The 25,248-nt window shown below is 48.5% G+C and overlaps 1 protein-coding gene across 4 annotated transcripts in view; it reads right to left on the bottom strand.

The window, feature by feature from the left end:
- The window catches only part of arr (low-density lipoprotein receptor-related protein 6), a 296,788-nt gene that overhangs the window by 180,281 nt on the left and 91,259 nt on the right, over positions 1 to 25,248 (bottom strand). For all 4 annotated transcript variants that reach the window (XM_072288049.1, XM_050185229.3, XM_055074753.2 and 1 more), the window contains 3 exons: positions 20,529 to 20,679; positions 20,333 to 20,467; positions 14,114 to 14,510 (listed from right to left, as the gene is read on the bottom strand). In XM_072288049.1, the coding sequence (XP_072144150.1) occupies positions 14,114 to 14,510; positions 20,333 to 20,467; positions 20,529 to 20,679 (683 nt within the window). The remainder of the gene's footprint in view (positions 1 to 14,113; positions 14,511 to 20,332; positions 20,468 to 20,528; positions 20,680 to 25,248) is intronic.

Raw genomic sequence — 25,248 nt, 5'->3', positions numbered from 1 at the left:
AGTAGGGCTCTAGTAATGGCATAGCAACTTGTACAGTCCATAGCAACGGCAATCCACCTATTTCCGTCATTTGATATAGGGAATGGTCCGAGAAGATCAACGCCAACGTGAAAAAAAGTGTTGATTGGTATATCCAAAGGCTGCAGTAGACCGGCAGGAGGCACAGCAGGTCTTTTCCGGCGTTGACACGACTCACACACAGTATCATAGCGCCAGCTTGAGCGGTTGAGACAGGGCCCAAAAAACCGTCGCTGAATTCGGTCATAGGTCCGTGTGACGCCAAGGTGTCCAGCGGTGGGAACGTCGTGCAGTTGCTGCAATACAATCTGCCGCAGATGAGACAGAATGACGGTTAAGAGCTCGGGCCCGTCAGGGTGCATGTTGCGGTGATACAGGATGCTATTTTGTAGCACGAACATGTGAAGGGATGGGTCAGACCGATCAGAGAGCAGGCGTTCGACGATGGGCCGCAACGATTCATCGCGTTGTTGTTCAGCGCCAATGTCTTGCAAGGCAGAGAGCGAAAGAACGCAGATCGGTGCGACATCAACTAAACCGTCCGGTACATCGACGGGATGATGAGACAGGCAGTCGGCGTCCTGATGTAGACGATCCGACTTATAGACCAGTGTATGTGTATTCCTGCAGCCGTAGGGCCCAGCGACCGAGGCATCCGGTGGGATCCTTGAGGGAGGAAAGCCAACAAAGGGCGTGGCGATCGATTGTAACTGTAAATGTTCGACCATGTATGTAGGGTCGGAACTTGCCCACCGCCCAAATGAGGGCGAGACACTCGCGCTCAGTAATCGAGTAATTTCGCTCGGCAGGGGAGAGGAGGTGGCCGGCATAGGCGATAACGCGGTTGTGCCCACATTGGCGTTGAGCTAAAACTGCGCCGATGCCGTAGCAACTGGCATCAGTGCGGATTTCTGTCGGAGCGGAGGCGTCAAAATGGGCGAGAATAGGAGGTGTGGTGAGCAACGTGATGAGCCACAAGAAAGCAGACGCTTGTTCAGAGCCCCAACAGAAAAGAACGTCTTTCTTCAGGAGGTCAGTCAGGGGATGGGCAACGTGGGCGAAATTTTCCCCAAACCTGCGGAATTAAGAGCAAAGGCCAATAAAGCTGCGAACATCTTTGGCACAAGTTGGTGCAGGGAAATTCTGCACAGCATGAACTTTAGCGGGGTCGGGGCGAATGCCTGACGAATCGACGAGATGTACGAGCATGGTTATTTGGTGGTGACCGAAGTGGCACTTCGACGAGTTGAGCTGCAAGCCAGTGGTGCGAAAAACAGAAAGAACAGATGAAATTCTTTCAAGATCAGCGGCAAAAGTTGAAGAGAATACGATGACGTCATCCAAGTAGCACAAACAGATGGACCATTTCAAACCACACAAGAGCATGTCCATCATTGGTTCAAAGGTCGCCGGGGCATTGCACAAGCCAAAAGGCATTACCCGGAACCACGGAGTAAGACATTTAGGAGGTGAAACTCCCGTCAGCGCGAGCGAGCGCGGGCGACCAGATAAGGTCACAATTGTTTTATGCGCCGACGGGGCTGTATACAGTGGCGGCGCCATGCGGCGCGTCTTAGAAGCCGCAGCGAAAAAAAACAACAAAAAATGCAGCTCGTTCAGATGCAAAAAATGCAGATCGTTCAGGTTAAAAATGTCGGAGTAGGACTCGAGGAGGCCACGGAGCTCTGCGGCTTGTTAGGTTGAAAGGTCCGGTGCAATGATCTTTGTAAAATCATCAGTTGGGGCAGATGCAGGAGGTGCAGTAAGGGCATTGGTCGAAGACGGCGCAACACATAGAACAAAAATGTGGCACTCATGCGACAGTGACAACGTGGCAAGAGAAATGCCTAGAGGAAGTACTTGTGGGCACTGTCCGAAATTTAGGATGGGAAGACACACCCGATTGTCCACAACAAAAACAATGGTGTGTGGGAAGGAGACATTGTGAGAAAGTAGGACTGAAGTCGCAGGAGTAAGGACATAGTCTTCGTCAGGTACAGGTGGGCAGGCTAAAACAAGGATGCAGGTTGCTGCTAGAGATGGCAGGCAAATAAAATCCGCGGAACAAAGCTGAGTTGGAGCTTGAGCAGGAAGGTCGATGGGAACAGGTACGGGTAGGTCAAGTTGCACAACACCGGCGGAACAGTCAATCAGAGCAGAATGGGCGGCCAAAAAGTCGAGTCCGAGAATGACAGTGAGGGCAATGTTCGAGCACACTAAACAAAACGGACGTGTGGAGATCGGTGACACTGACACGAGCAGTATACATTCCAAGCACAGCCGGAGTTCCACCGTCGGCTACCTGGAGCAGTCGAGTCGGAGCAGGAGTAAGTACTTTCTTCAAGTGCTTTCGAAGCACCGTACTCATGATGGAAATTGGGGTTCCAGTGTCGATGAGTGCTGTAACGGGCAAACCATCCACGTCCACGTCCAGAAGGTTCCGATCAGTAGGCAGGGTCAACAGAGGAATTTCAGGCCGGGGATCTATCGCAGCGTCACCTCCAGGAGCTGCCCCAGCTAGTTTCCCGTTGGAGAGCGGTGACGGTAAGCTGGGGATGGAGAGCGACGCAGCTGGGGCGAACGGGAGGAGCGAGTATATGGTGATGGCGAGCGGCTAGTCGCGGTAGCTCGAGCGTTGTCAGGTGCATCTTGAACCTTGGTGGAGAGTGATGGCGGGCAAGGATTCAGTGGGGAGCGGCTGTAGGCGGGAAAGCTTGGTCGAGAGTTGGCAGGCCAGGAACTTCGACAGTGGCGAGAGATGTGGCCCACATGTCCACAGTAAAAGCAGATGGGTCTATCGTCATGTGTGCGCCACTCGGCCGGGTTGCGATAGCTCGGATATGGACTGTATTGCCTCCGGTGAACAGGGGCAAAGGCAGCAGACGAAGCAAAGTCAGGATGGCTGGCGGAGCAGATGGATGGAAGACCCACATTAGCAAGTTCTTGGCGAATGAGCGACTTGTTGAGAGACAAGCGGCTGGGAATGGTCAAAGCACTGTGTCACTTGCGTGGCAGGAGACGCTGCTTCGATTTCCCGCCGAACAACACGTACAACATTCTCGCAGGAGGTGGGCTCACACGGTGGATAAAAGTCTTCGCACGTCCACGTGCCGTCCAAGCTGGTCCACGTGCCGGCGACACACACGGCCATCCGGAAGAGCAACCTCATAAGAGATCGGGCCAGTTGCTCTGGAAATCCCAGCAGATACCCATGGTGGGCCCTGGCTGTAGTTACGTGCAAATACAGGGTCGTCGGGCTGGAATGTGCGTGGTGTAGGCAGAACTTCTGCCAACCGGGAGGACATGTCAGGGGCCCGGTCTGGGTGCAGCCGATCTAGCATGGTAGACAGTCGGCGGCCCATCAACAACTTGCACGCTCTTGCAAGCTTGCAACAACTTGCAACAACTTGCAAGCGCTCTGTGGTGTATGTCTCTTCTGTGTGTCTCGTCAAAATGTTGCGCAATCCAACCTCTAATATGCTATACCAACACGCCCAGTCGTCAACCTTGGCAAGTTTCATTTGCACGAGGAGCGTCCCGTGACAGTGTGCGGAGTTACATGCTGCTGTAGAGTGAAGTCTGCCAGGCGCTGTGCCCAGCTTCCTCGGATTATCCGAGATAATACCTCTTTGGTTGTCCATACCATCCTTTCGGCTTGCCCGTTCGTGGATGGATGGAACGGTGCAGATGTCACTTGGCGGATGAGGTTGGCATCCAGGAACCCTCGAAATTCTGTGGATGTGAATTGTGGGCCATTGTCTGAGACAAGGGTATCTGGCAGGCCGTGAGTTGCGAACAATCTCCGTAAGGTAGTGATTACAGCACTCGATGTCATTGACGACATTGGTACGACCTCCAGCCATTTGGAATAAGAATCCACCCCAATCAAGAAGGTCTGTCCTTGGAATGGACCAGTGAAATCAATGTGCAGGCGTGACCATGGAGTCCGGGTCGTCTCCCATGGGTGCGCAAGTGCCCGAGGCAGCTCGGGCCGTGTTTCCTGGCAAGGAAAGCATCGCCGGGCCCATTCTTCAATGGCCGCATCCATGCTGGGCCACCATACATAACTGCGGGCAAGCGCTATCATTCTGATGATGCTGGGGTGTCTGACATGCAGAGCTTCGAGGACCCGGAAACGCAACTTCTGTGGAATCACCACACAGTCTACATACCTTGTGGGCGGACAGCTCATGTTGCCTGGACACGAATGGTGTGAACTCGGAACTTGGAGCGCACCTTGGCCACACCCCTTCCACACCCAGTTGAGCACACGGGAGAGAATAGCATCCTTGGCAGAGTACTTAGCCACATCGTCTGCATAGAGTGGAGATTCTGGAACTGCGTCCAGAAGCATGACGACCTCTGCTGGCGAAGGGTCATCGTGGCACTGGTCCGCTTGAGGCAGTCTGCTGAGACCATCTGCGTGGCCTAACTGTTTTCCTGGTCGGTGGTGGAGAGTATGCTGGTATCCATTTAGAAAAATGGACCAACGCAACATTCGCGGTGAAAGCATCTGTGGCGTTTGCCGGTCTGATGTGAAGAGCCCCAGGAGCGGCTTGTGGTCTGTATGGATCTGAAATGGGCGGCCGAATACGTAGTCATGGAACTTCTTTACTCCGGCAACCACAACGAGTGCCTCCTTATCAATCTGGACGTAATTACACTCCGTAGAGGACAAGGTTCTTGAATAAAAAGCGATTGGTGCTTCCGTGTCATCCGGCATTCTGTGACTTAACACTGCTCCTATTCTGCACGGGGAACGCATCGCAGGCAAGGATTACCAGCTTCTTCTCGTCGAAGTGTGTCAGCACCTGGTTGGATGCCAGTAGCTTCTTCACATTGTCGAACGCAGTTTGCTGTAGGTTTCCCCACAGCCAGGGGACCTTCTTGTCCAACAAACCGTGCAGGGGTTCAGCAACAGTGGCCTTGTGTGGAAGGAATGCATGATAGAAATTGAGAAGACCCAAGAAGGCCTGCAGCTTGGCTCTGTTCAACGGCTGCGGTGCATTAAGGATGGCTTGCCTCTTGGCCAGTGTGGGGTGGATTCCCTCAGCATCGACTCGGAAACCCAAGAATTCCACTTGAGTCACTCCTAGCTGGCAATTCTCCTTCTTGACCTTAAGCCCTGCATCTTGGAACCGCTGAAGGACCTCTCGAAGGCGACTAAGTAATTCCTGGTGCGATGTACCTGAAATGAGGACATCATCAAAATATGGAATGACAACTGGTAGTCCGTGCAGTAGGTTCTCCATTAAACTCTGGAAGATGCCAGGTGCGACGCTGACAACGAATTGTAATCGTCGAACGCGGAAAGCACCCCGATGCGTCACACTGGTCTGCGCCTCTGCAGATTCATCAGTCACTAAGAGCTGTTGGTAGGCCTGTGCTAAATCTAGCTTCGCAAGGACAGTTCCACCAGAGAGGGATGCCAGCAGGTGGTTGACAGCTGGTACCGGATACGAGTGCTGCTACAAGGTTTTGTTGATGGTGCACTCGTAGCCTGCACAGATACGGGCATTCCCATTTGCCTTCAGTGGCGTAACAATAGGGGTTTCCCAACGAGCGTGGCCAACCAGCTCTAGGATTCCTTGTTGTATCAGTTTGCCCAGTTTGGTGTCGATGTTTGGTCGCACTGCGAAAGGAACCCTTCTTGCTTTCAGGCGGATAGGCACAACCTCAGGGTTAAGTGCAAACTGCACGGGCGGTCCCTTGTAGCAGCCCAGCATCCCGTCGAACACAGAGGCAAAGTCCCGGAATATGTTATCAAGTGAGGATGGTTGCTGATCGATGCGTTGCACTCCCGTGATATTGATACCGAGCGCCGGAAACCAATCCAGTCCGAGAAGACTTGGGCGCTCGCCCTTGACAGTGACCAGGCGCAATGGGCCGTCAAAATCTTTGAACTGCACTCGGACTGTACCAACTCCACATACAGCAATACGGTTGGCTTGATAGTCCCTCATGATAACATCAAGTGGCTGCAGGTTCTGGACACGCCCCTTTGGAAAAATGCGTCTGGCTGTGGCGTCGGAGATAATGGAAAAGTTGATCCCGAATCCACCTCCATCTGATGCTGTGTGCCTTCGATTTTTACACTGACATGTATCTTCCTCTTGGTGAGTTTAGACACTTCGTTGATAGCAGTAACTGCCAAGTCGTCGCAGTATGAAATGTTTGTGCGAGGAGTGGTCGCGAATTGTTGCGTTCGGGCTTGGTCTCTGGCATTTCGACGTGGGCTAAGCTGCCTCCGGGACCGGCAGACCTTGGCAATATGCCCGGTTTTTCCACATTCCCTGCACTGGGCACCAAGGAACCGACACAGGCGGCATTCGTGCGGGCCTCCACAGCTGGCCCACCAATCTCTCGGTGTCCCGTTGCTGAGTGGGGCTCACATGTAACCGAAGAACATCTTCGGCGGTGTCTTGCTCGCCATCATCGCCAGTCGTCGTTCCTTGATGCACGGGCATTGGTGGTTTGAAACGAGGCTAGGATGGCTTCCCGGGCAATGGCCTCCGCGGCGACTGCTTCGACAGCACTGGTGAAAGACACCTCTTTTTTCACCTGTAGTCGCCGCTTCACCATGTCGTTCTGCAGTCCGAACACGAACCAATCTCGTAGCACGTTGTCGAGGTCATTGAAGTTGCAGTGCTGTGCCGTTGTTCGAAGAGCAGCGAGGTAGGCGGCGGCAGACTCACTTGGTGCCTGGTCGCGGCGATGGAATTCATATCGTCTGGCAAGCTCAGGTGGTTTCGGCGCTAGGTGGTGGCGCAGAACGGTGAGGATTGTTTCGAAAAGTGTATCCTTCAGCTGGGCCGGTGCCACGAGCGCCCTGGCTAATTGAAAAGTGGCAGGACTGCAGCGGCTGAGGCATGTCGATCTCTTCTTGCTGGCGTCCATAACGTCCTGCGCTTCGAGGAAGAACTGGAAACGTTCTGCATAGTCCTCTCACTCTTCAGGGTGAGTGATGTCGAAAGGCTCGAGCCCCTCCATTGTGGTGGCCGTCATTGTGAACGAGTACGGACAGGAGCTAGCTTCCCATTGCGGCAGTCTCATTCAGTCCCACCCTCGTCGCCAGTGTTATGTTGCTGCACGGGTCATTCACGAGGCACCATCGCGACAAGGCGTATCGGCAATAACCTTTTATTGCCGTCACGAAACAAACACAGAACAGGGTAACTTAATAACCACCGGAATATATACATTCTTGGGGCCAGAAGATGGCGCTCTTCAACACTAGGGTCAACTGACACGTCATCCGCTGAACGTCATCCGCAAGATACGTCATCCCGCTGAACTCAGCGGCCAGAATCGGTACACAACAACACCCGTGCGGTTTTCTTGAGGTAGAATATTATATTAGCCAGCATAAGGGTGTTATCTCACCTGTTGTGTGCGCTGACCCGTTCGTAATTCTGCAACGAGTCATCGACGTCAACGTTGTCAATCCCAGAAAACATGCCAGGGTCGCGAGGCTGGGCCAGGATGACCGGCGGCGGCGACGACGGGTCCGTGGTTGAACTCTCTCCTTCGGATGACATGGCAGCCAGGTTACGTCTGCTGCAGAGCTTCGTCTTGCGCAAGTGATTACCCAGCACGTCCACCAATGGTGTTATGGGAAGGAAGACGCGTGCGTCTATTCACAAATGACTTTTAATGGCTGAGCCAGCAAGCGTAGAGCAGCGATAACACTAAACTCTTCTTCGTCGTCTCCAAGGCCACCATCAGCATCCTCTTTCTCCCACATTACTAACTGTGACAATATGCAGAAGGTTGGAAGATGGTGGGTTGTTGGTCGCACTAGGTGGCCAGGAGCCCCTGGCTCTCGGCAACCTCTTTGGCCCACTCAATGGCCCGGAGTTGTACTGCTGGGTGGGAGTTGTGCGTGAGCATGACCTCTCACTGCTTGGAAGTAAGGAGCTGACCCAATTGCAGAGGAGGCGAGTCCTCCAGACAATTCCAAAGTATGTGATCTAATGTGCCTCTATCGCCACAATGAATGCAGGAGGGATATATGTGAGTAGAAAATACGGATGAGGCAGCCGCTGCTAGTGCTTTTAATGCGCGAGTCCTTCTATTGTCGAGATTTGCAGAAATAAAGCAAAAGTATTAATTAAAAGCCGTGCACGTCCGCGCCAACAATGATGCAGTAAGCTATTAGCCCAAGTAAAATTTCAAGTGAGAAGGTCGAGGAAAGTCAATATAAATATCAAATGATGTGTGTGACAAAGCTCTGGTAATGGCAAAAGGACTTCTTCTTGGGCAAGTTGGTGCTTAGATTTCCTAGGTATACTTTGTGGCGCAAAATACATTTCCGGAAAAGGGACAGAAGAAAGGGAGACAGTGAAGCGCCAAACTACCAACTCTCCCTTTCTTCTGTCCCTTTTCCAGAAATGTACCGTATTTACCCGCGTATAACCCGCCCCTGCGTATAACCCGCACCCCTAACTTTGAACTCGGCGGAAAAAAAAAAAAAAAAACTCGCGTATAACCCGCACGTTTACCTGAAAAAAAAAAAAAAAAATGAGCGCTAGAAAGATGCAACTCACACTCAGTGATCATTTCGTTTTCAGAACATTTACTCAAACGACCGCCACCACGTCACTGGTTATCCGATTCTTAATCGTCGCCGCTCTCACTACTGCCATCCGAGGCTTCATCGCCACTCTCAAAGACGTAGTCGTCCTCGGAACCATCCAAACTATTACTGATCGCACATTTTTTAAAGCTTTTCCGCACCAAATCGGCCGGTATCGCTTTCCACGCATCCACGATCCACTGGCACAGCAATGGAATATCAGGCCTTCGCACGCGTCCCGTCGGTGTGAGGGCGTAAATGCCGTCGGCCATCCACTGGGCATACAGCCGCTTCACGTGTGCCTTGAACGGCTTGTTCAGGCACACGTCGAGTGGCTGTAGCATGGACGTCATGCCGCCAGGTATTATGACGAGGTCGGTGCTGGTCTCGGCAAGGCGAGCCTTCACCGCATCAGTGCAGTGGCCTCTGAAGGAATCTAGTACGAGCATCGACCGGCTTGCCAGCAAGGCACCTGGTCTTCGCTCCCAGATTACTCGAAGCCAGTCACCGACTAGGCCACTGTTCATCCACGAATTTTCTTCCGCACGCACAACGATTCCTGGGGGCAGTGGAATGCTAGGTAGCGTCTTGCGTTTGAAAATGACATACGGGCGCAGTTTCGTGCCGTCAGCCAAAGCGCATAGCATGACTGTGCAGCGCAGCTTGGCATTTCCGCCGGTCAGCACGCTGACTGATTTGGAGCCCTTTTTTTCCATGGTCGTGTCCATCGGCATCTCAAAGTACACAGGTGTTTGATCAGCATTTCCCACCTGAGACAGCAAATAGCTGTGCTCCTTCCGAAGTGCGATCACATATCGTTGAAAGTTCAACAACTTTTCCTCATAGGCTTCAGGAAGCCGCTGGCACATGGTTGTTCGCCGCCGCATAGAAAATCCATGTCTTCGCATGAAGCGCTGAAGCCATCCACGGCTTGCACGAAACTCACGTGGAATGTTCAATTCCCGGGCCAACTTCAGGGCTTCCATTTGCGCCATCTCAGTCGAAACAGCGTGGCCACGACTTCTCTGCTCCTCAATGAACTTCGCAAGCTGCGTCTCGAGGTGGGGGTACGCGCCAGTCTTCGGACCCCGAAACGCTCGCCTGTCCCGGTTCGTTGCTTCGAGACTCTCTTTTTTCTTCCTCCAGTCGCGAATGCACGACTCGTCGACGTCATGCTGTCTTGCAGCTGCTCTGTTGCCGATTTCTTCGGCAGCGGCTATAATCTTTAGCTTCTCTTTCGCTGTGAAACACTGCCGTCGAGTCGCACTCATGATGCCAAAACAAAGCAGGCAAACAGTGCAAACTGGGGTAAGTACACTAAACAGCGCCTAACGCGAGGCTCAACAATGCTGGCCTTTCGTTGGCCCTTCATCGGCTTGACAAGCGTCGATGACGATGGGGATGGCGGACTACACGGGGAGGCCGCCGCACATTGCGGTGAAGCCGACCCCCCCCCCCCCCCCCCCTCCCAAGGAAAAAATTCGCAGATAACCCGCACCCCCACTTTTTAAACGCGTTTTTTCACATTTTGGTGCGGGTTATACGCGAATAAATACGGTATTTTGCGGCACAAAGTATACCTAGGAAATCTGGTAATGGCAGTTTAGGTGTGTGTGTGTGTGTGTGTGTGTGTGTGTGTGTGTGTGTGTGTGTGTGTGTGTGTGTGTGTGTGTGTGTGTGTGTGTGTGTGTGTGTGTGTGTGTGTGTGTGTGTGTGTGTGTGTGTGTGTGTGTGTGTGTGTGTGTGTGTGTGTGTGTGTGTGTGTGTGTGTGTGTGTGTGTGTGTGTGTGTGTGTGTGTGTGTGTGTGTGTGTGTGTGTGTGTGTGTGTGTGTGTGTGTGTGTGTGTGTGTGTGTGTGTGTGTGTGTGTGTGTGTGTGTGTGTGTGTGTGTGTGTGTGTGTGTGTGTGTGTGTGTGTGTGTGTGTGTGTGTGTGTGTGTGTGTGTGTGTGTGTGTGTGTGTGTGTGTGTGTGTGTGTGTGTGTGTAGTGGGGAAGGAGGGGGCTTGAGCATTGCCCAGGGGCAGCTCAAACATTGCTCAGGGGTGGCCCCCCCTTGCCGTAGTCGGCGCCTATGGCGCATGGCATCACGTTAGTGTATGAATTTTTCTCAGTTTTTTCTTTCTTCTATCGCCTTCTATTTCCATTAACATTAACATTAGCCGGTACTTACCACCTAACCTAACCACCCTGTCTTTCCTCCCCTTTCGTCTCTCTCTCTCAGATGCGGTGGTGGAAGTGGCGATGGTGTTGATTAAGGCAGGGTTAGCTGGCAGATAGTTCCAGCTGGTAGCTGCCTAAAACTACTAAAACTGCCTTTCTGTTGCAATCATGGTCAAGTTTAGGCAAGTTTTTGCCCCAATGTGCCTTTTTCTTAGCACCTTGCTGCATTCTGGCAAAGCTCTCATTTCTACCACCTATATTGTCATTACAAACAAGATAATGCAACTTGTTTTTTTAATATTCATCTTCAAGTGCCTGTGAACAGCTGTTTACGAGATTTTGAGTAAAATTTACGATGGTTTTTACTATTTTGATTATTAAATAGTGTTTGTTTTCGTCAAAACTTCAGATTTGTGGTGAATTGTCAAAATGATAATTTGTGATACAGCAACAACATTCAGTACTATTGTTGAACAGGTTAAGGTCTCACAGTCCACCTAATTTCAAACGGCTACATCGATTGGTTTAGTTGATAAAAAAAACGTAACTATAGTAACTTTTGAAATTGTAGCAAACCAAACCATTATTCTAAAACACTTCTGTTTTGCAATGAAGCCTCAAACAGTGCTAGCTGACCCTTCTTTATGTCTACATTTTACAGACAAAAATGTATTCTTTATAGCTGTAATATATTGTATTTCACATTGTTGTGAATTTGCGAGAATGCCTTGTGCATGAAATAGGCGCCTCCACACTGAAGAACGTCGCAATTTTTTTCCTCCTAAAATATTAATTTGGCAAAGGAGCCACATTCCCTTTCGTGCTACCGAGTGATATGTGCATAAAATATGAAATATTCAATGCAATCAAAAATTTGAACCAGTGTTGATCTCTAGTGGAATCACCCGGGGTGTTTTGTGATGTAGGGCTTCTTGTACATATGGCCTCTGCTCTGGTGTGCCTTCGTGCCCCCCCCCCCCCCCTTTTGTATGGCATTCTTTGCTGCTGCTCTAAAAAGAGCATGGTGCTTGGGTTTCAAACCAAGTGAGGTGCAGAACTCTGTGTGGGCATGAATATACTTCCAGTGTTGTACCCGCAGGCTGTCTGATTGACAGCAGTCTCCAGTACAATCAGTGAGGCATTTTTTTTTTTTTTTTCTTTCGGTCAAATTGGCCATGTTACTGAATGAAGGCTCCGAGTGTCAGCAGCCTTCCAAGTCATCTTCACCTGACAATGGCTGTGGAACTTAGGATTAGAGAGCGAGTGATAGACATGCAGCTGCTAGGTGCTTTCCAGAATTGTACTTTTGTATGATGCCTCGATCACTTCTGCAGCCAGGTGTCAGTGCCAGCCCAACTCGGAAATTCCAAGTGCTGAAAGGCTTAGGCGCATGTCCGAGGATCCCGCGCACGAATCTTGGTCACGAAGTCCACACCACCAATGCTCAGAATGCTTAGCTGCGGGTCTGAGACGTCCACAGACGTAGGGATCGGCCACACTACTGCGATGCCCGCGTAGCGCCCATTCTGACACATCAAATTACTGCGAGTAGAGACTTGCAGGTTCTCGAGGCACAAAGAGCCAAGCAGACGACGCGAACACCGGACCAATGGCGAACCGCGCTGCAGTCGCGTATCGGGTGCGGCCATACAGACCCAGACACGACCTTCAATCATTTGCTTTTTGTGTGCTTGTTTGTGTATGGAGGAGAAGGCTGAAGCGGCAAATTTGAAGGCAGAGAAATGCGCTTTCCAACGAGACCAAGACTGCGGCAGTCGGTTGCGCCATTCCGGAGATATTGTGGCTTGAAAAATGCTGTTCTTTCTTGATTTCCGCGAGATTTTTCGCCATCTTGGCTCATAAAATGGTTGTTGTGGTTCAAAGCGGTGATATGCTTGGGCTGCAAGTCGATTTCCTTCGGAAGGGCGCTGTGCGAGGAGCCAAAAAGTCCGCAAAATTGGATGGCGGGGGGTTCGAGCGTCTGAAACTTCAGATGCCCTTATACATTGATTCTATGGGGCTTGTGGCGGTGCCGCGAAGACGTCCGAAATATCAGGCATGTCCGAAAATTCAGTCGTTGACTGTATGTCCGAATTAACGGGAGTTTCGTGCCATAGGGTTATGTACATGTTTGACGGGACCACACGGCGCGTCCGAATTAACGGGGGCCAAATTAACTAGCTTTTACTGTATTGCCCTTTACTGCAGTATGTGCTCACTGGTGCGCACAACTTTAACCATGCAAAGAAGACTAAGGCTCCGTGGCTTACTGAACCACTACGCAGTCGCGTATGGAATTAATACTAAAACAACAAAAGGTTCTCAGGCATGTGCAACACGGGACTTTCTTGCGAGACAGGCTTTACGATAACATCCTTCTGTTCCAATGGGATGGTCTCTTGCTTTCCACTCATATTGGTCATGAAATCAGTGAATAGCAACGCAGTCAACGAGAGCATGCTGCAATGCGAACCGTTGTGTCCGAGCAGCACGTGGCACAGAACACGGTGTGCAGACTACACAGCTAGGGTTGTATTCCTGAGAGACCTCCGTCACTTTTGGCGATACATAGTTTCACCTTCGCAAGATTTCACGAACCTATCAAAGTATCTAGCCGACAGAGCTTTGAACAGCCCCAGAGACACTGTTGACGGTATATGAGGATGCGTTCGGCCTATGAAAGCCAAGCTATCCAATTCGCCACCCTCTCACAAACCCACTGAGTGAGTGCACTAGCTTCCTTTGGCTGGCTTGTGGCCTCCAAGATTGCACTGATGCAATCTCGGAGGTCATGCCTTGCTGCGCAAGCCAGTGTGGCATGCCGCAGTGAGAGAGAGAAGTGGAGGAACTGGTTTTTAGCAAGCCGCACAGAAGCATCATTATCGAGATGTGGCACAGCACAGCTAGGCGTGGCGGCCTGCAAGATTGCTACCTCAGCAGGCATGCCTGCGCACCTAGCTTCACTAGCTATGTGCTGCGACGTGAGAGATGTGCAATTAAGATAAAGAGCACTGCTTGTGCGCGGCCACTGTACGCATAGCTACTTTATGCGGGAATGCTGAAGTGCTGCACCAAATGAGGGCCGAACCTGGCAGAAAGGGATATGCTCGGTGCACAACGGTCAGTATTTTTGGTTTCAGAGACAAATCTAGTTCATTATGTCTATGGGGATATGAAGGGGAATTTGCTTTGTTAAATCACGTTCGTTATAACAAGGTTTAAGTGTATATTACAGCTCTTTGTCAGCATAACCTATGGGCGTCAGCACTTAAACATGTCAAAAATACACTTGTGCAAATCAAGCCCATATAATTAGCAAATAATCATAGCAAGTATTTTAGTTTGTTCCAGCTGACTCACCCTTGCGGTGGGTCCAGCACAATGGCTCGAGGCTCGGCGAGGCCCTCGGCAATGAGGACCTTGCGGGCTGTGCCGTTGAGTCGGGCCACCTCAATGCGGTCGGTACCCGTGTCCGTCCAGTACAGGTTACGTGCCACTACATCCACAGCCAGGCCGTCGGGGTGCTGCACCTCCAGCGTAACAACAGCCTCCTGGCCCGTGCCGTTGAGAAATGCCCGCTGGATCAGACACAGCTCGTCATCTGTCCAGTATACACGGCCTTCCACGGGGTCATAATCCAGTGCAATCGCATGTTTCAGGCCTCGCAGAGGCAACACCACATCTGTGTAGTCCAGCGTGTCCAGCGAGATGCGCCGCAAATCCTTGCGACGTGCCAAAAGTAGGATCTGTTCTGCACCTGCAGTGGAGACGGCAGTGGTCACTAGTTATAGAGGAAAGGGTTCACGAAAAGCAGGCAGGTTAACCCTTACACTGCCACTCCCAAGTCATCTCGAGTTGCACACACGCAACACCCTGCCAAGTTTACTCGTGTTGCCTTTTCTAACTTCATCCCTGCCACTTCAGAGACAACCTGTGTAAAAAAAAAAAAACTCATGGCTATGTCGTGCCATCTATCGAGAGGTCATATAAACACATACACCTTGTAGGTTAAATTTTAGAACACAGATGGAACGCATGTTTCTAAATCTGTGTCGCTTCGTCTTGGTCTCAGCAGCGCAGCCATGGTGAGTCATAGTGCCACATGCATCCGCACTTTGAAGGACGAAGAAATTCAGGAACTGTTGATGAATTTGAATTCAGATGTAATTGACAACTAGGAAGCAGATATGCTAAACGGCTTGTCAAGCGAAGACAGCGAGGAAGAGCCCCTGCCGCCTAGGAATTTATGCAAGGGGAAGCTCAGCGAATTTCTGCTAAAAGAAGAAAGAATTCAAGCCTTAGAAGCATGCTTTCAACCCACCTACTTTAGATATCTGCAATGGCATCACAGCGGTGGCCAGTGAGCTCGAGGTTTTTGAGAGTTTGTTTACGCTGGTAGGGAGTGAGGAGAAACAAAAGAACTCAGCAGTGAAAGGGTTAAGGGGTAACGCGGCTTTCGCAACGTGAGAAATGGCCAGAAAATCAATATTTTGAAAATCCCACTTTCAATTTCTAGAACTTTTTTTAGATCAGATTCCAAATATCTTACCTCAAAACCACAAAAAATTGTTGTATTAGACAAGGTGGCAAAAAATTGCGTGACAATAACAAAAAACTGTTTTTCAAACCAAAATATCTCTGGAACGGCTTAACCAAGTGCCACCATCTTGGTCTCATTCGAAAGCGAAATATTCAGTATTGAAATTTTCCGCTTCAGCTGTCTCCTCCATACAGAAGCAAGCGCACGAAAAGCAAATGACTGAAGGTCGTTGTGGAGCCATATTATGACTCCAGCATGTTTCACTATTGGCCCAGTGCTCGCTCTGTAGGGACGCCATCTGGCCTTCACACCTCGCAAGCTCTCGACGTCTCGACCACAGTTGTCTCTACGAGTATGGAAACGAGCGCGACATGCACATCGCAGAAGCATGACCGATCCCCCCCAGTGCGAGATATTCATTGCAGCAAAAACGTTGCTCATCGCTGTTTGTCGATTTCCAGTGCTAATCATCGCACGAGCAGCGAGAATGTTCGCTACTAAGAGGTTGACCGTTTTGCTGTTTTTCACACGCAGCGAGCTCCACTCGGAAACATCACCTCAGTTTTCACAAATGGCGAGAAGTCTGACGGCAAGGCCGTATTCTCGCTCCTCTAAATCAAAAGTCACGCAGCCACCACAGAGACTACACTTACCGCGATTCTTGTTGAAAGACGCTAAACATTGTCTTCATGAGCTACTACTTCTTGATCACCAGACAAAAAACAAATCATGCATGATTTTGAGCAGACGCGACACCAAAGCGCTTATGGCTTCCGCACTGATAACATAAAAGCGTGACCCCATCTCCGCCGGCCCATCCGCACCGTCGTTGAGGCTCGTACACATGTCCAATTTCCACTTTGTTGCCGAAGTTCCAACCAGTTGTTGGAGGTTTTCCCCGGCTTCTTTCTAAAATTCCACTGGCTGCACCATCTTTGTGCCATGCCAAACGCTGCTCCTGTGATCAGCATTGGCCGGCGACGTCGTTAGGCCTAGCTCGCTCTCACCAGGTCCGCTACATCTCGCATCGCAGCCGTCGCTTGCGTGGTCGTCGCTGTGTTTTTTGACAGGGTCGGAGCACTTCTCGAAGTTGTAGCGCGCTTGCTTTCTTTTCTTGCCAAACTTGTTTCGAGCGGCAAACTCCCGACATTCTGACATCACTACACACTACGCTAGCGGCTTTCAAAATGGCGTCATGGTTTGCTTTTCAAGCATGTCCGCGTACCGTAGCCGATGACGCCAGCCGCCTCAGCCAATCGCAGGACTTTATTTAGTCATCTGCACTGAATGGGCGAATGGGGCCGCACGCTGGGACTTTCTTTCAGTGCGGTATTTCTAAATAGCGAATAGGGGGACAAACGAAAATGCGGCGGGAAATCGAAGAAGAGAAGTTGTTCTTTGAGACACGACCAAGATGGCCGCAACAGCATAGGTCGTTCAGCAGCAGCGGCGTAGAATGAAAAAGGCCCCTTTTTGTTTCTTTCTGTCAAAATATAGCTTGCCGCGGTTACATAAATTTATATTGCGGCTAAAATATTGATCCACGACGCGGGAAACTTGGTCAGAACAAGCGGCAGTGTTTGTATATTATGAAGACACCACTTACAAGAAACCAATTTTTTCATAATTTTTTGGTTCTAAGACCTGTGTTGTCCCCCTAAGACTTGTGTTTTTGGAGAGCGGCGAGTTTTTAGTATATAGTATATATAGGATATAGATATAGGATATAAGTGCATAGGATTGTCCCAAGACCAACAGAGCAGTTTGAATTATCCGTCAATTCGAATGAGGTAATCTTGAATTATCGTAATTTTACTGTAAAAGTGGACACATTTTCGTGATAAAAGCATGCTGAGGTTGCTCATCTTATATAGCAATCTTTAGCATAATGTGGGCTGACATCTGGAAACCTAAGGTGTGCATGTTGGCAGACGCATCGCGGAAGTCGTGTCCATATAGAAATGTGACTGCTGGCATGCTTTTTCTTCTCTTTCTTGTTTTTTTTTTTATGTTGTTGCTGTTGCTGCTGCGTCTTTTCGTCATCACCTTTTCCGCTCAAACTCATGCATGATTTGTTTTTTGTCTGGTGATCAAGTAGTAGTAGCACATGAAGATAATGTTTAGCGTCTTTCAAGATGAATGTTATAGACTTATCCAAAGCGAATGACAACAAGGCTGCTCAGCCATGTCACCATCAAATTTGGCATTTCTGAAAAAAAAAAAAAGTGTGACATTGGCTGGCATTCCACATAAAATGCCATTTTGTGGACTTCATGAAGTACACAGAGCTCAAAGATGACACTTACAGATGTTGCGCGGGAGCTTCATGCGCGCTCACTACTGGTGACACTGCAGTGAATTTGTTCCAACGCTGCAGCACGGTTGTGAAAATAAATGCGTTTTGGCAATTTTTTTAATTTCTTTTTCACTGCAAAGGTGAGGGGCCAACCCATATTCGGTTTACACAGTAGAAACATGTTAGAACAGAGTAAATACCACACATTCTTCCACGGAGTTTTCAGTAGCTTTAATCTTGCATATGTTACGTGTGCCAGTATTTTGAATACACACTCTAGACAGGGTTGAATTTGTACTTAACTCCGGTGGCTTCCTGGAATAAAATTAGTGCGAGTTTCACACTTTTCTGTGTCCTTGCACCACGCATCCTTCTTAAAGGGACATTAAAGGCAAATATTAACAATTCCAGGGTCAATGACGTAAATATACAGCCCCGCGAACGAGTCCAAAAGGGCCGATGCCGTATATTTACGGCACCATCTGTGTGTTTAAAAGTGCGCCAATTTCCTAACTTTTTCTTTCCTGGCATTCTTAACTTTTTCTTTCCTGGCATGTGCTGCCACTATTTGGGAATACAAGAAATTATTTTCTCGCGCCTCCCTCCCTTGGTTTTCATTTTGTTTGCTACGGCGCGTCTACATACTACTTGTGCATCGGTGCGTGCGCGGGTGGGCTGCGGTCAGTTTCAGTTTTGTTCCACGAGCAGTTTGGGCTTCTTGCGCTCGCCAAACTGATGTCTAGCTCGTCACTAATTGCTCAAGGGGCGACCGCCTGTTACTCGTTTGTTGCTCATCACAGGGCTGCGGGTACCAAGGATGCCACCGCACATGCATCTTCTTTTGGGGGGGGGGGGGAGGGACTCGCGAAAACTAGTATTTGCCTCTGGTTGGCGATAAGATGAAAATTAGCGGAAGTTTGTCACACATTTCGCTTTTTTGACATGCAAACAACCACACAGCTTTCTTCAGTGCGCTCACCTGCACAGTTCGATTACACTATGGACGTAAATATTGTTGCGGGAAGAAAGCAGGCCCATGAGTTAAATAATGCATACAGTCAAACCCGGCTATATCAAACTCACAAAAGAACACCTATCAGTTCAATATACAGCATAATTCGATATAAGCCTGCTAAATAATTGGATGTCATAAAAGCACACACCATTTCTAAAATCACTTTATTGATGAAACTAGCCTAGTTTTGCATGTAATAGTCCTGCATTTCCTTCTACTAGGGCAATTTCGCTGCCAGTGATACACGCACTTCTTCACATTTTCTAAGGAGTCGGAGCAGCTGAGGCTGCAACCTTCCACATTCGCGCAGAAGAACCGGACTAGTGCAAGTGCACTAATCACCTCGGAGGACGTCGGCAAAGGACCGTCGTTGCTTTCCTTGTCGTGCCCACTTTCACTTGTGCTCGGTACAATGTCGGCAATGTAGTCTCCATTTTCGGGCTCTAGCGTGGTCGCAACACCATCATCTGTATTCACAAACTCATCGACCGTTGATTCGTCAACGTCTTCCTGAAAGTCTGACAGCTAGCTCCAAACTTCTGCAACACTGGCAACAGCTTCGTCACACTCATCAGGATGAATCACTCGTACTTGGCCGTGTGTACGCGTCGGCCGCCATGGACACCGGGTCGCGAGTTAGTCCACTTTTGCCCTAATCTCTCCCTTAGTTTTCAAGACCGTGCTGAGAGTGCTCCTCGGAATCTTGCACGCTGCAGGGCATCTCACTTCTCACCGTGTTCTACCCGATTTATGATTTTGAGCTTCACAGCAAAAGGCGAATTCTGCCTCTTCATCTAGGCAACACTGCGGGAGAAGGCCCACAAGGCGCAAGCACAGTGAATCCGAAAAGCAGCAAGACAACTCGCACTTTCGGCATCTTGCACGACGAGGGCACAAGAGCCTCTGATTGGCTGTCTGAGCAAGCGCTGCGGGTGGGTCACGATCATTTTTTGCAGGAGGGTGTCGACGGCTCATCTGAGGCAGCGCGGTCACAGTAGGGAGAGCGGCTAGATAGAGCCGCGCCGCCGGGTTTACACGCCACCGCGAGGGAAAGCCAACTTTTGGGGGCACTTTTCCGCTACTTGACTTCCTATATATCAGGAGTCGCTGCTATTTTTGTTCGATGTAAGCGTAAATTTTGCTATATATACTCATTGTAATTATACTATGTTCAGAAATTGTTCGATATACAGAATAATTCTATGTAAATGGGTTCGATATAGTCCGGTTCGGCTGCATACATGCTCGCTCAGTAAGCATGTAGCTTGCAACGTCACGGCTGGCGAGCATGCCAGTGTTACCCGACTGCTATGCCATTTGAGTGTAATATAAAAAATTTGATTACAAATTATGTGCGAGCTCAAGTGCCCTGAAATTTGGCAATGCGTTCTTGAATGCACAACGATTACCTCGCACAATTCAGATTGTGATCGAAAATGTGTCACACCCCCTTAAAGCCAAGCTACCGAGATAACCGATTTCCAACATAACGGAGCATCATGAAGCTCACTTTTTCAGAACTAATTCTGGACTGTCACCTTATTGTGCTGGGGCAGAAAGCAAGCCACAAATGCATTACAAGTGTTCCATGAAAAGGGGTGAAGCATTCCCAACTGTGGTAACAAAGTGCCTGCTCTTGCCCTGCAAGCTTTTTCGTGACCAACTCGGGCACCCTTGCTGTCCAATCCCCACGTAAGCAAGCATGTAAGCAAAGGTGCAAAGGCACACCTCTGGCACAGCTGCGTGAGTCGTTGAGCAGTCGCACCCCCGTCGGGCAGGCGCAGCTGTAGAAGGGGGCCTCAGAGGACACCAGGCACAGGTGCGAGCAGCCACCGTTGTTGTAGCTGCACTGGGAGCCCTCACCTGCAGAAGGGTGGTGGCTCAGTGACACTGCCGCAGGACACAGCAGTCGCCAACAACCTACCCTTGGGCTGGCGCACAGGGCTGTAGGCCTGGATGTCCATGGGGTCCAGCTCCCCGACAAGCACCGTGCGCTTCTGGCCACCTGTCTGCTTGGAACAAGACAGCACTGCCCGCAGCTGCCAGTCTGTCCAGTACAGCGTGTCACCCACAACCTGCACAGGGCCAACGCATTGCACAGAACTGTCAAAATTTGTTTTCTTGCCCAAAAGTGTTTTGACTAATGTTGATTCTCTTTTTGACTAATAATAAGTGCACTGCAGTTTATGTTTTGCTTAGACCACCTCACTATGCAATTTGTGATGAAACATGGTGTACTACACTATATTTACTACTAAATAATCTTTTTGTCCATTTTTCTCCTTTAGCTAGCTGCGAAATGTTTTGACCGCTCATTTGCATTCTCTCCAAGAGAAATCTCATCATTCAAGCAAGCCCCTGTAGACAGCTCAAACATTTATTAAGAATCCAAAAAGTTGTTACTTTTTTACTTGCTTGTTGTGGCTAGAAAGCAAGTGTAAACACAAAGAAAATCACGTAAAATGGTACAAGTCGTCATCTCAAAAACAATGCTGTATGAATAAAATGCACAAAAATAACTATACCCTCCTTCACAACAGTCCCAAGAATGTGTTCTATATTTTTTTTAAGCCTTTCTCCACGATAGTCAAACCAAGAAAATGCGTATTATTTAGTTGCCTCATAGGGAGAGAGAGATGCAAATGAGAGAAAGGCAGGGAGGTTAACCAGAGTTAAAACCTCCGGTTTGCTACCCTGCACTAGGGGAAGGGAAAGGGGAAGTAAAGACGCATAGAAGAGCGTGACAAAAATAAAAAGGTGAGAAAAAAAATATGAAAAGGGACGGAATGGGATCATTACAGTCTTTCTAATAGGCCACTGTTACGTAAAAAGGTCGACAAAGCTTTGACCGACTTTAGCTACGACGACAGTTAATGTCGGCATTCCAAGACTGACTGTTCTGAAAGTGGCCTGCGGTCAAGGCATGCCAATGCGGTCACTAGTGACAGCGGGTACGCGCTGTATTGAGGACAGTGGCAAAGTACATGTTCAATAGTCTCCTCACTGCCGCAGTGACTGCAAGCAGTGCTGTCGTCCACACCGACTCGGAAGGCGAAAGATCTTGTGTAGGCGACACCAAGCCACAGTCGGCAAAGTACTGCTGTCTCGAGTCGAGAGTCCAGATGGGGGTCGAAGTCGAAGGGATGGGTCCAGTCAGTGTAGACGTGTGTGCTTCAAGCTCGGTGTGTTCCATAAGCTTCTGATGGCTTCATTCGCAAGCACACAAATTTTTATTGCAGTGTCTGTTCTTGAGAATGGAATGGAGTCTTGAAAGCCCTCCTCATGTGCAGATCGTGCTGCTGCATCGGCATGTTCATTGCCCATTATGCCACAGTGGCTTGGAATTCACTGTAACGTGATGTCAGGTCCTTGCTCGACAACGTGGTGAAGCAGCAGCCCGATTTCTAGAACTAGTTGTTCGTGAGGTCCTCGGCGTAAGGCAGAAACCAAACAATGAAGAGCAGCCTTGGAGTCACTGAACACGCTCCATTTCTTGGGTAGTAGTTGCTTCATATGTGCTCAAAGTAGACATAGCTTTGGAAGTGTTTCCACATAAACTCATGGGGTGTGCTTAGCAACCCATTGTTCACTGATCGGTTTCCTGGTGCATTTCATCATCACCACCAGCCTATTTGATGTCCACTGCAGGATGAAGGCCTCTGTCTCCCTACTATCTCCAATCCTGTACCAACCGATTAGAGCTAGCGCCTGCGAATCTCTTAATTTCATCACCCACCTAGTCTTCTGCTGTCCTCGACTGTGCTTTCTTTCTCTTAGCACCCATTCTGTAACCCTAATGGTCTACCGGTTATCTAACCTGCGCATTACATGACCTGCCCAGCTCCATTTGTTTATCTTAATGTCAGTTAGAATACCAGCTATCCTTGTTTGCTATCTGATCCACACCGCTCTGTTCCTGTCTATTAATGTTATCACTAACATTCTTCATTCCATCACTCTTTGCGCAGTCCCTAACTTGTTTTTGAGCTTCTGTGTCAGTCTTCAAGTTTCTGCCCCATATGTCAGCACCGGTAGAATGCCTTGATTGTACACCTTTCTTTTTAATGATATTGGTAAGCTTCCAGTCAGGATCTGACAATGTCTGCCGAGTGCACTCCAACCCATTTTTATTCTTCTGTAATTTTCCTTCTCATGATCAGGGGCCCCTGTGAGTAATTGACCTAGCTAAATATACTCCTTCACAGACTCTAAAGGCTGACTGGCGATCCTGAACTATTGTTCCCTTGCCCGGCTATTGATCATTATCTTTCTCTTCTGCACATTAATGTTCAACCCCTCTTACACTCCCTCTGTTAAGTCCTCAATCATTTGTTGTAACTTGTCCCCAGTGTTGCTGAACAGGACAATAGAATCTGCAACCGAAGGTTGCAGAGATATTCACCGTCGATCCTTACTCCTAAGCCTTCCCAATTTAATAGCTTGAATACTTCTTGCAAGCACGCAGTGTAGCATTGGAGAGATAAGCGTAAGTGGAATGTGTACAATGCAAATATATGAGAGCATTAGGAACCATAAAAAATGATCTAAACATCGAGCAGAAACAAACAAAAAAATAAATAAAGAAAGAAAAGATAAACAAAGTTTATACAATATTTGGCAACGTGAAAAACGCATAACCTAAAATGCGATGTAGACAATCAGTATCCATCAGAACACGAGTTTAAGGATACAATCAAATGATGATTTAGGTAAGCAACCTACACAGATACATATCAGTTGAGACAGAATGAATTTTATACAATGCCAAGCGCATGAAAACACTGTTTAAGTAAATATTCAAGCAAATGTGGCTTCGGACAGGTTGATACACTCTAAAAAGGTTAGCAGTGCAGCATGAAATGATAATTCTGTAAGCAAGACAATGTTTGAAGGTAGCGAGTTTCATTCAGCAACAGATAAAACTAGAGGCTAATTTTGATAAGCGTTAGTCCTGGCAAATATAGGTTTTACTTTATAACATGGTCTGTGCGGGTCGAGATGTGGGGAGGGAGACGAATATGGAGTCGAGCGAATGCAATGTTGTTGTGGTAAAGGCTATGGAAGAAGGACAACCATGGTAATTTCCTGCGCATGTCAAGTGAAGGAAGATTAAGTAATCTCTTTAAGGCGGACACACTTTGATATCGAGAGTATGAAGTTAAGATGAACCGCGCAGCTTTATTTTGAACTGATTCAAGTAGGTTCGTGAGATTAGAGTGATGGGGGTGCCAAATTATGGATGCATATTCTAAAGAGGGCCTGGTACGCGTGCAGTCTGCTGTTCACAAGGTGTAAGTGCCGTTTCAGGAAACCAAGTTTTATGCATGCTTTTGTGGTGATGTGTTCAATGTGAGCATTCCAGCTTAAATTGGAGGTAAGCAGGACACCGAAGTACTTGATTGAAGATACTGAGTCAACAGTAGTACCTCGCATTGTATACTGGTCAGAGGTAGGTCGAGTTATTAAAGCAAATTTTAAGTGTTTAGTTTTGCCTATGTTAATTTCCATCTGCCATGTGTCACACCAGTCAGTTAGTTTTGTTAAATCAGACTGCAGTACAGAGATGTCGGCAGGGCAGCTTATTTCATTATGCAAGACACAGTCATCTGCGAAGAGACGTATTTGTGAGGTAATATTAGTTGCGATCTCATTGATGTATATTAAAAATAGTGGACCAAGGACGGATCCTTGAGGAACTCCCGAACTGACGTCAGCGTGGTTAGAAAAGCAGTTGTTTAGACTGATTACTTGAAATCTGTTCATTAGGAACTCCCCAATCCATCGCGTCGTGCTGTAGTTAAGCTGTAGGTTTCTAACTTTCAGTTTTAGTTGATTATGAGGTACCTGGTCGAAAGCTTTAGAAAAATCAATAAAAATGGTGTCTGTAGTAATCAATCTGTGCAAAGAAATGTGAATATCTGTTACAAGTTCATATAGCTGCTTCTGACATGAGCGATTTTGGCGAAAGCCATGTTGGCTATTGAGGAGCAGGTTATTATCGCTAAGCTAGGCTATAATGTGAGAGTATAGGATGTGTTCCAGTAATTTGCAACAAATAGATGTCAGTGATATAGGACTGTAATCATTAGGGTCTGCTGTGTCACCAGATTTAAATGCCGGTATTACTAATGCTGATTTCCAATCTTCCGGTAGGCACCCCGTATCTAGTGATTGCTGAAATATTAGAGATAACAAAACTGAAGAGTATTGCGAGGTCAATTTTAGAAGTTTAGCACTTATACCGTCAGGACCTGGGCTGGTTTTATGAGGAAGCCTGTCAATTGCACGAGAGACACCATGTTCCGATATTATGATGGATGAAAAAGGGAATTAAATAGATGGTTGTTCAAGTATGTGAGTGTTATCAAGCGGCAGTTTGTGAGTAAAAACTGCGGAGAAACATTTGCTAAATAGCTCTGTGCTATCTCTTGTTTAAGCACTGCTCCACTTCCGGAAATTAGTAAGGGAGTAGTGTGATTTGGTTTTGGATTAACTACCTGCGAAAACATTTTCGGATCAGTTTTTATCATATTGGGAAGGGTGCAATTAAAAAACTTGTCTTTAGCTTCAAGAATTGTAGTTTCTGTACGGCGCACTATGGTTTTGTAATTTCACCAGTCTTCTGGAGCATTTGTTCGGGCAGC

Source organism: Dermacentor andersoni, chromosome 4, assembly GCF_023375885.2.
Source record: "Dermacentor andersoni chromosome 4, qqDerAnde1_hic_scaffold, whole genome shotgun sequence".
In the NCBI taxonomy this organism is placed as follows: Eukaryota; Metazoa; Arthropoda; class Arachnida; order Ixodida; family Ixodidae; genus Dermacentor; species Dermacentor andersoni.
This window is presented reverse-complemented; position numbering and strand designations above follow the sequence as displayed.